The 10,692-nt window shown below is 40.1% G+C and overlaps 1 protein-coding gene across 6 annotated transcripts in view; it reads left to right on the top strand.

Annotated features, from left to right (window-relative positions):
* The window catches only part of LOC129180886 (voltage-dependent calcium channel subunit alpha-2/delta-4-like), a 66,660-nt gene that overhangs the window by 55,481 nt on the left and 487 nt on the right, over positions 1 to 10,692 (top strand). For 4 of the 6 annotated variants that reach the window (XM_054775179.1, XM_054775180.1, XM_054775182.1 and 1 more), the window contains 11 exons: positions 589 to 603; positions 763 to 807; positions 870 to 932; positions 3,460 to 3,530; positions 3,599 to 3,674; positions 3,759 to 3,811; positions 7,891 to 7,946; positions 8,080 to 8,100; positions 8,217 to 8,334; positions 10,373 to 10,493; positions 10,588 to 10,665. In XM_054775179.1, coding sequence (XP_054631154.1) covers positions 589 to 603; positions 763 to 807; positions 870 to 932; positions 3,460 to 3,530; positions 3,599 to 3,674; positions 3,759 to 3,811; positions 7,891 to 7,946; positions 8,080 to 8,100; positions 8,217 to 8,334; positions 10,373 to 10,493; positions 10,588 to 10,665 — 717 coding nt within the window. Of the gene's footprint in view, positions 1 to 588; positions 604 to 762; positions 808 to 869; positions 933 to 3,459; positions 3,531 to 3,598; positions 3,675 to 3,758; positions 3,812 to 7,890; positions 7,947 to 8,079; positions 8,101 to 8,216; positions 10,494 to 10,587; positions 10,666 to 10,692 lie in introns of those variants that run through there. The other 2 variants (XM_054775183.1, XM_054775184.1) reach the window with 2 other exon arrangements.

Here is a 10,692-nt window from a genome sequence, read left to right on the forward strand (position 1 = left end):
GGAAGAAAAGGAAAAACAGAAAAAGCTGCACAAAAGTGGCAGAGAAAAATATTATAACAAAAGTCGCTGCTGAGAACCGAGCAGGAAACCATACAAAAACACAAATCACTCACCACTACTGGAGAACGCCAGGTAGGAATACTAGAGGTAGCAGAAAATACACAAGGAACCAGAAAGTAGCTAGACACATGGACAAGAAGCGAGTAGGCGCTGTGGCCTGAGGAATAGCGGGTAACAACCTGGTACTGGTGGATTTTCTGGCTGCTGCTTAAGAAGACCAAGTACTAATTGGCTGCAGGCTCTCCTGGGAGGCTCAGGGGTGTGCTGCAACCAAACAAGCAGAGGGCAGGAAAGCAGCACACAGGACATGACACATTATTCACTCCATTCTTATGGGTGAGAGACGATCGGGCAAGCGACTTCTCCTTTGCACACGTTAGCGCATGAATGAAGTCATGTGAACCGCTAATAAAATAATCTGGCATATGAAGGCTGCGGTGGTTACGCCAGCATCATGACGTTTGATGTTTGTCATGCTGAAGAAATTACGTATAACCAGTTTGCCATCGTTTCTTTTCCATCTTTCAGGACAGTGACACCGATGTAAGTGTACTTTTTCATGCTTTCAACTCTACCGTGGCCACTTCATTAGGTACACATCCAATCACGTTCTCATGAACATGGCTTGCTGTACCCAATAAAGTGACCACTGGGTGTTTGCATGTGAGGCCTGGTAACCTGTGACCGCTCTGTGTGTCTCAGTGCTCCAACATTGAAGGATTATGTCCTCTCAGCTGCGAAAGCCCTGTGAGTAAATGTCACATGCCCCATGTCACATGACAACAACTAACCACTGCCTTCCTTTGCAGGAACTGAACTGCTTCCTGGTGGACAACAATGGCTTCACCCTGCTGTCCAAGGACAGGAAGGAGGTAAACTTTCCATCCTTGTGCCAAGCTAATGATTGCTGAGACCCAAACGCAACATCTGCCTGCAGTGAGGATTTACTCTCCTAATCTTTTTTTAGCGGCTCATCACATGCCCTTGGGCGGGGTTTAACCCTAACACACCAAATTAGGTCCACGAAATTAGAAAAGGCAACAGCTGCCATGCACTTTGTTAATAGAGTCAGTCAGCAATAGTTGCATTTTGCAGGCAAATTAAAAAATGCAGGGATTAACACACCTTGAACTGTGTGGGACAAAAAAAAGCATTACTTCCTCACTTCTAGTCCCAAGTGTGTCTGGCCTCCAGGGGTTGTGTAGGAGCGCATTCCAGACCATTTTGGAATCATTGAACACAACTTTGTGGTGCAATTCCACCTGTGACCACAAGGTGGTAGTGTGTAATCTGTATTATTTGTACATTTTATGTTTTTCCACTAGGAACTAACACTGAAAAAAAACAATGTGCTTCCTCAAAAATTTGGTTTTAAATGAAAGCAAAGTGTTGTAGTTTTTATTTTACGTCTATTAGTTCAATCAAATATGAAGACGGTGGATCGGAGCGGATTTACCATGAGGCAATTGCCGAGGGGCCTGCCAGACATCTCATAAAACTTTTTTCTTTGATTTAAAGTACATATTACATTTTTATTCTTAATTCAAGTGGTTAAAACTACATCCAAATGCATAATCTATTATGATCATAGGAGAATTCTCATATTCACACTTTTTAGTAGATGATAAATATTTAAAACATCAACACATTTTATGCTGCAACCACAATTTGCAAAAATGTAAATATATATCAAACTAACCCCTTCAGTACTCACTTTTTGTAGATGTTTTTGACTGGTCTTTCAAGGCGCACAGAGTATTGTGTTCTATGGCCGAATAAACATGGAACCTACCAAACAAAACATTAGCTTCCCGTCTTTTATCATAAAGACCTTTTTTGCGTTCACTAGTAATCAGCAGTAGAACATAGGTACGTTTCAGGGAAATATCAGTTCCCAACTAAAAAAAAAGAGGGAAGAAAAACACATTTTTGTGGAAAGATACAATTCATGCATAACTTTCACTTTGACAACATTTTTTTTTTTGCTTTTGCGACAGCTCAAACATATAAACAACTATACTACAACATCAACAACACAGAAAAAGGGTTGTTTTACATCCAAATAACAATGTATTTCCAAATATAACACCATGAACTATTTACAGTTTTCACATTTGGAACTAAACTGTGTGTGTGTGTGTGTGTGCACGCATGTTCGCACATGGGTAAAAATGAATGTGTACAATGCGTAACCTTCAGCATGCTACACTCCTCCACGCTCTCTCACTTCCTCTTTGTTGTCGAGCCTGTTGACATATGCAAATGATCCATGCAGAGCTCCTATCAAATGCACTTCTGCCACCTTGTGGACGTTTGTTATGGCTTAAACTGCTCTAAAAATGACCTCTTATTGTGCACATGCGTCATCGCCTCTTTATTTGCGTCTCACGTGTTCGTGTTTACAAATACGTCTTTGGTATTGAATGAGTTAAGATAGAAAATGGAAACAAAACGGAGGAAACAAAAGTGCGCCAGCGAGGTGGTGATTTGACCGCGGACATGCCAGAGTAAGTTTGCTTATGTTCTTTTGTAGGTAAAATGAGACGGGCAGAAAAAAAAAAAAAAAAGAGTGTCACCCTAGATATGATAGTGTTACGCGGGAACTGGAGTAGATGTGTGTGCATGGAGCCACTCCCGTCACATTTACATCCCTCCGTAATGACGGCCTTCTCTTTAAGCCGCAAAAGACGGAGGTCTTGTACCCTTGTCTTGGTACGGTCCATTGCCTTTCTTTTTTATGTGGTCTGATATAAACAAAGGCTCTAAAATCATGTGCAAGCATCACCAGATTTTGTTTTGGCCGTGTGATCCAAGATGGCGGCGTAAACAACAAGTGATGCTAAACAAGCAGGTGAAGGCAAGCCAAGGCAAAATGTTTGCAAAAATTTGGGATGTTAACCGAAAAACACGCTACCCGGGGTGGACATTAACCAGGTACCACTGAATGCGGTAGCGTCATGGCACCAGCATAAGCGAGGCAGGTTGGCTCCTCCCCCCTCCAAACTTCTTCTGGGTGTAGTCATCGTCTCAAACATTTTTTTTCACAATTCTTTTTTTTTAAACTAAAGCAGAAGAATGGATCACGTTACAAGATTGATCGCAAACGAATAAAGTTCATTTTTGCGATTCCGCTGGGAATGCTGAACTCACCCAGAAGAGGTTTGTGGGGGGAGGAGCCGGCATGTGACGCTAGTGCGTAACTATATTAAACATTCTGGTGTGCGATTTGCGCTTTGAAAAGCGTGTCAGCAAAAGCCTCCAAACTATGAACCTGACACGCTTGTTGTCCATCTTCTTCATATTTGATTGAATGAATTGTCCGATGCTAACCACGACAAGTCAACAAGCTGTTTGCTAGCTTTCTGCTGACGACAACAAGACCATGTTGTTCTTTGGCAGATCGGTCGCTTCTTCGGCGAAGTGGATGGTTCCGTCATGGCGACGCTCATCAAAATGGGAATGTTCAAAAAGTAAGGCTGACCTTGTTTTCAGTCCGCTGCACACGCTGCGTTGATGGAATGTTCTTCTTGTTCCCCAGAGTGTCGTTGTTTGACTACCAGGCTATGTGCAAGAACAGTCACCACCACGCCAGCAGCGCACGTCCTCTGCTCAGCGTGAGTGAGCACTAGTCATCAACGTGTAATACGCTTGGCGTCGTGTGTTCTACTACGCTATTAATGTGTCTTCTGATCCTGCAGCCGTTGTACGTAGTTGTGGCGTTGCTGCGATGGATCTTCTCCAACGCTGTCATGTGAGGCGCAACTTTTCTCATTGATGCAAGGCTTTTCAGAGTCTAACATTGTGCTTTTTTTGTATACAGCAGTCCCTTGTTTATCGCGGTTAATTGGTTCCAGACCCGACCGCGATAAATGAATTTCCCCGATGTTAATAAATAGAATATTTTCCTAGTTAGAGCATAGAAAACCCGTTTATGACTTTATAATAGGGGTGCCACAAGACGAGACGATGCACAAGGTCAGGTCTACAAGAAGGAGACGAGAGTTTAACATTATTTTTAAAAAGTACAATGAAAATATAAAAAAATTAGACGATGATATATTGCAATCTACTAGGGTTGCGACCGGATAGCTGGTTTGACAAGCGAGCGGTAGAATAAGATAAGAATCAGCCATAAATCCTTAGCTGAATGGACTGTAGAGACATGCACCGGGTATCGCAAGACTAGCAACCGGTTGACAGTCCGTCTCTTAAACAACATGAGAGCCTGGGCTGCCGGCTAAAGCTTACCAGCTTACCGTGACTAAATAAGAGAACGGACGTAAACGGTAGCAATGCGTACATTATAGCAATCTAATTTATCATGCATTATGTATTGTGTAACACTAAGACAGGAACAGCATCAAATTAAAAGCGCTGAATGAATACAGAGCCGCCGTCCATCAGTATGAGCCTGGACTGCTGAGAGAAGATTATACTCTATGTCGCTGTTTGCTAGCATGAATGAACTTGAGGTTGTGCACAAATCCAACAAACGGAGATACACATTAGCACGCCGTAAGGTCATCAAATCTCACTTTATGCAGTGTCAGCATTTGGGAGTAAATATGAGTGAAAGGAAAAAGGTTAAAATACAGTATAGTAGTCTATCTGTGCAGCGTGGGAGAAAGTTAGGTGTGTTCAAGGGCCGTCAAACAAAGTGGGAGATGCCGCCGCCCGCAAAAAATGACATAAACATGCAAAACTGGGGGATTTCTAACTGGTATATATTTTTTATAAAATAATGGCCCATATTTGCCAAATTGATATTCATTTACATAAAATTTGATGTACAGCAGTTATTGACAAATCATTTTTTTCAGTGTTTTTTTTTTTTAATCATTAAGCCTGAAAGTTTGAGTGGTTGGGGACCCCTGCCTTACAGCATGCTTGGGGATATGATGTGCTCTTTTGCACATTTGAAAATACTGTAAGAATGACACTTTTATAGAATTGGCTTCTTTATTTTATAATGTAAGATTAACATCCAAAATGTTAACTTTTAAAATATATCGTATTTGAATTGTATCATTACCTCTGTGTCTAGATTCAAATCAAATTGTCCATCCTGAAGAGACTGACATCCCTACAATCTACTCATATAAAATCTACGATGTTACACTCTTCTGCACTCTGTGCGTATGCTACCGCTCCTGCAGGTTATGATGCCCAATTCGGATCTTCTTTTTGTTAAAATTTGATTTTTTTTTTATGTGGTTGTCACTTGTTCACATTACCATAAAATGCGACTTGTTAAAGTGAAAGCAAAGCATGCGGGAAGTGACGTGCATGCACAAAAGCACCATGTCACACACATTTCCATGTGTTTACGGAAGTAACGATTGCTACGGCGTGTGCTCTCCTTAACGTGTTTGTGGCGATTTCAAGGATTTTGTGCAACGGGAGTCCATATTCTCTTCATCAAATGAGTCCACGAACCCTCATCCTGCCTGGTTGGAGGCGGGAGACGAGGATAACGGACACAGATGCACAGGAAAAATGATCCAGCTGTTTTTTTTAATCTATTTTGTCTATCTGTGATTAATTGTTTAATTTATTATTGTCCCAGGCCTAGTGCCTACAAAACTTTTTTTTTTTCTGAACGAGAAATCTTGTCAATCTTGCAAGATCTTGTGACACCGCTACTTTCTAAAAGTCCTCTAGACATGAAATAACACCCCATAGTCACTTTTACACTCCTGTTTTTCTTTGTTTACAACACATTGCGCAAGTCTTATGCTGAACGGACTCGAGATGGCGGCTAGCTAGCAGGCTAGCGAGCTAACCAGTTAGCCTCAAATTTATTCTAAACTGAAAAAGGCAAAAACCTTACCACTTCCACATGGAATGGGAGGAGAATGTTTTTTTTCACTCTGCCATGGCTGACTTTACAACTTCATGTAACGCAACGTTTCTCAAATGGTGGGGCAGGGTACCGACCTGCCAACATGTATGAATTTGTCATACTCAGCATGCAATTTGACTCTTGAATTCGCTTTTTGTGTCTCTCTGCTCTCCATTTTGTTGCATTTTTCTGGTTTCAGTTTCAAGTTCAGTCTGGATAGTACAGATCATCCATCCATCCATCCATTTTCTATACAGCTTCTCCTCTTTAGGGTCGCGGGGGCATGCTGGAGCCTATCCCAGCTGACTTCGGGCGACAGGCGGGCTACACTCTCACTCGCCAGCCAATAAATAGATATTATCAATGTGTTTTGACGAACAATGGACCATAGTTTAGCACCCAACAGCCGTCATTAATTCATGAATTAATTTTTTGTAAGACTGCGATGTAGCGAGGGAGCAATAATTTAACCACAATATTCTGAGGGACAAGTGTACTAACTTATAAATCAGATATTTTCAACCTTAGAGTGTAGAAAACCTGTTTATCACGTTGTAAATATGTTTTTAACATTATTAGAGCCATCTAGACATGAAATAACACCCCTATAGTCACATATACAGTACATGCCTTTTACCCAATATAACAGAAAATAAGACATAGTAAACCTGTTTATAATCTCGAGGGACAACTGTACTTACTTATAAAACAAATATTTTCAACGTTAGAGCGTAGAAAACCTGTTTACCACCTTGTAAATATAGTTTTTAACATTATTAGAGCCATCTCGACATTAAATAAGACCCCTATAGTCACCTTTTAACGCCCAATACCCAATACAGTTGACTTATTACGAGAAAATAAGACTGTAAATGAGTTCCCTTGCGGAGCTGAGTAGTGGGCGGACAGGAAGTCACGTGAGGGGCTCAAAGTTCAGTTTTAGCTTGGCTGAGTTGTAGGTTTAGCGCTACATGTTTTTATTGGGAATTTTTTTCAGCATTATCGCGCCTGTTGTGAGATCATTCAAGCCTGCAATAAAAGCCTGTTGATCTGGCCATCAAGTCTGGTGTGTGTGTGTGTGTGTGTGTGTGTGTGTGAGAGAGAGAGAAAGAGAGTTAGCATCTTTGAATGCGTATTGTGAATGCCTTGTATTTGTATTTGACTTTATTTAGCCATTTTTAAGCTCAAAAATGCTTCATTTTGACGACTGTACACTGGAACCTCGTTTTCCATCAATACAGTAATCCCTCGCCACTATCTTGGTTTTTCATAAATATATTCATGTTTTGTGGTTAAATATGGCCTATTATTAGTCCAAATATATGCACATTTTACATATTTTGGGGCCTAAATGAAGCGTTTTCAAAATGAAGTAAAATACAAATTTAAGGCATTGAGAAGACTCATTCATAGAAGTGAAGATATGTAGTATTCTACACTGGTCACAAGATGGCAGTAATGTACCACAGGAAGGGGATGGGGTGTTATTTTATGTCTAGAGGGCTCTAATCATGTTGAAAAGCATATTTAGAGGGTTGTAAACAGGTTTACTGTGTATGTTTTATTTTCTCTTATGTCTAATATATACATATATATATTATATATATTAAATATATGTAATATATATTTTCTCTTATGTCTACTATATTGGGTAATAGGATTGTAAAGGTGACTATAGGGGCGTTACTTCATGTCTAGAGGGCTCTAATCATGTTAAAAAGCATATTTAGAGGGTTGTAAACAGGTTTACTATGTCTTGTATGTCTTATTTTCTCTTCTGTCTACTATATAGGGTAATAGGAGTGTAAAGGTGACTATAACGGCGTTACTTCATGTCTAGAGGGCTCTAATAATGTTAAAAAACACATTTAGAAGGCATGTAAAGGTGGTGAAAAGCCAGTTTTAATTGTTATTTTATTTCATTTAGTCTTCAAAATAAGGTGCTTGTGATGCATGGATGTAAAGAAGGATGTGTTTTGTGGTTGCAGGTTCGTGCTGGACTTTAACTTCTGTGCTTTGTGGCACTCTGACTACTTTGTGGACGGTAAGACGCTCTTCACGGCCTGCAGGGGGCAGCCTGGCTCTTCATTCATTCATTTATTCATTCATCCTGGCTAATCATTCATGTTGTCACCGACTCACTTTTTCTTTGCATCACCATCATCATCATCATTCAGCCAAGGCTGGCTATCACACGAGTGAGTTTATGTCTTCATGCACTTCTTCTTCTCTTTTCAAGGACATGTCATGAAGCTTAATGATGGTTATTGTGATTGTTTGTACTTACGTGTTGGATTTAATGGCAACCTCGCAGCTCACAAGCAGAAGAAGGTGGAGGCCATGGTCCCGTGTGAGACGGCCTACACGGCGTTCATGGCCGACTCGTCTGTGAGGGAGGCCAACAGCATCATCAAGTGTGGACGCTGCCAGAAGTACACACACACACACACACACACACCTGTCTTTTACCTATGTGTTGTGCTCATGAACCACACAGGTGTCCAAACGTTTTCCCAGCGAGGGCCACGTTTGTCTTTGTAAATTTTCATTTGGTATTATGAGGACTTTATTCCCAAAATATTATAGCTTTTTTTCCCAAAACTGATTTTCCAAAAATTACCACTTTATTTTGTTTTTTCTCATACGACTTTAAGCCTTCTGACTCGTTAGTACCCAAAAGGGTAATAAAAGGATAAAAATTGGACTTTGTTGTGCAATTTTGTGCACAGATTGCTAAATTTAAATGTTAGCGGGATGAAAGTAAGCCAGTGAGCTTTCGAGACGTCATACGCCCATATGACGTAATCCCCAGGGTTCTACGGGTCACCTGTTTGGAATCCGAAATACAAGCAAAATCAATTTGAATAGTGCCCCCTTTCGGCCCATATACTCTCACTATAAACAGCTATTTTTGATGTTCAATAATCCTGATACTTAAAAAAAAATTGTCAACAGATAAATCCCATTCTCGGGAGTCGAGCCTTCGGTGACATGGTGAATGGAGCTGTTTCTAATTTTTTTCACCACTAGATGGAACCAGAGCCCAACAGTTGCTTTGGAGCCAAAAACATGGAACTCTTCATTGACATACCTGTACATATACGGGGGAAAACTTTGTTTTTTGCTATTACAATGACCTTCGGAAGCTTGGATTCATACAGGTGAATTGTGTGCGTGTATCTGTGTGTTCGTGCGTGCACGGGCGCACGCATCATCTGTTGAGACGTGCAGATTATGCGCATTTTTGTGCAATGTCTGCACAATAAAAGCATTGAATTTCACAAAATCTTATATGCTTTTGCAAAATGCTCGTCAGCGTTCGTCGTTCGAGTACAACTTTTTTATCCTCATAACATTACAGAAGTTTTATTCTTTTCTGCTGGGTTTTTTTTTTCTTCTTGTAAATGTTCTTCTAGTAATAATGACTTTATTCCTATAATAATTTGCCTTTATTTTTATTACTTTAACTTTTCCCCAACCTAATTTTCAAAAAATGACAAATTTATTTTGTTTTGTTGGTTTCTCATAACATTTTTTCTTCAATATCCATCCATCCATTTTCTATACCGCTTCATCCTCATTAGGGTCGCGGGGGCATGCTGGAGCCTATCCCAGCTGACTTCGGGCGACAGGCAGGGTACACCCTGGACTGGTCGCCAGCCAATCGCAGGGCATTTTCTTCAATATTTCAACTCTTAACTACTGAAATGACATTAGTTTGCCTCATATTACAAGTTCATTCTCGTAAAATTGCAACTTTTACAATACAACTTTTGTCTCATAATATTTTACCTTTATTTGTGTAACATTATGACTTTTTCCCCCAACCTAATTTCCCAAAGATTGCAATTATATTTTGTTTCTCATAATATTATGACTTTAAACAAAAGAAACATTTTTTTAGTATTTCAACTGTATACCACCAAAATGATGCTATTTTTCCTCAACATATTACCAGTTTACTGTCGTAAAATTGCGCCTTTTTCTCATTAGCATACAAGTTTGCTTCTCATAATGTTGTATTATTCTGGTATAATTACAGCTGCTTTTTCCATTTCTGCATTTTTTTTCTTTTAACTTACTAATTATTTTAACTTTCTTGTCAATGTCCTTCTCGCGATTATGGCTTTTTTCTTGTGACATAACTTTCTCCGCAACTTTATTGGTTGTTTTTATATGACAAGTTAAAAAAATATTTTTTTCTTCTTTAATATTTCATCTGTATAAAATGTTATTTTTCTTCATATTACATTATTACTTTATTCTTGTGAAATTTCTTCTGGGTTTTCCATTTTTGCTGCTCTTGGGTTTTTTTTTAGTATTGTTAAATCTTTTTAGAATGTGCTGCACTTTGAACACCGCTCATAGAGTCCATTTGCGAACTTTGTTCCATTTACTAATCTATTTCATGAGAACTTGAGCCAGTAACAGTTGCTGATTCCATCTCTTGACGTGTGTGTTTGTGTGGAGGATGTTTGTGGTGCAGCAGGTGCCCGACTCCAACTTGGTGTTTGTGGTGACGGAAGCAAACTGTGACTGTTCTCGTCAGTACGGCCCCATACCACTGCAGCCCAAAGAGATCAAATATATCCTTTTGCACGCACGCACGCACACACACACACACACGCACACACACCACCACCTGCCAACAGTGTAGTCTTTTCCTCAATGCCCCTGAACATAACACCACCGTCAAGTGTAACCGGATGAAGTCGCAAAAGGTGCGGCGGCGTCCCGAGTCATGCCACGCCTACCACCCCAAGGTCAGCCCCATAAGCCCCCAGAAAATC

The sequence above is a fragment of the Dunckerocampus dactyliophorus genome, chromosome 5 (genome assembly GCF_027744805.1).
Source record: "Dunckerocampus dactyliophorus isolate RoL2022-P2 chromosome 5, RoL_Ddac_1.1, whole genome shotgun sequence".
In the NCBI taxonomy this organism is placed as follows: domain Eukaryota; kingdom Metazoa; phylum Chordata; class Actinopteri; order Syngnathiformes; family Syngnathidae; genus Dunckerocampus; species Dunckerocampus dactyliophorus.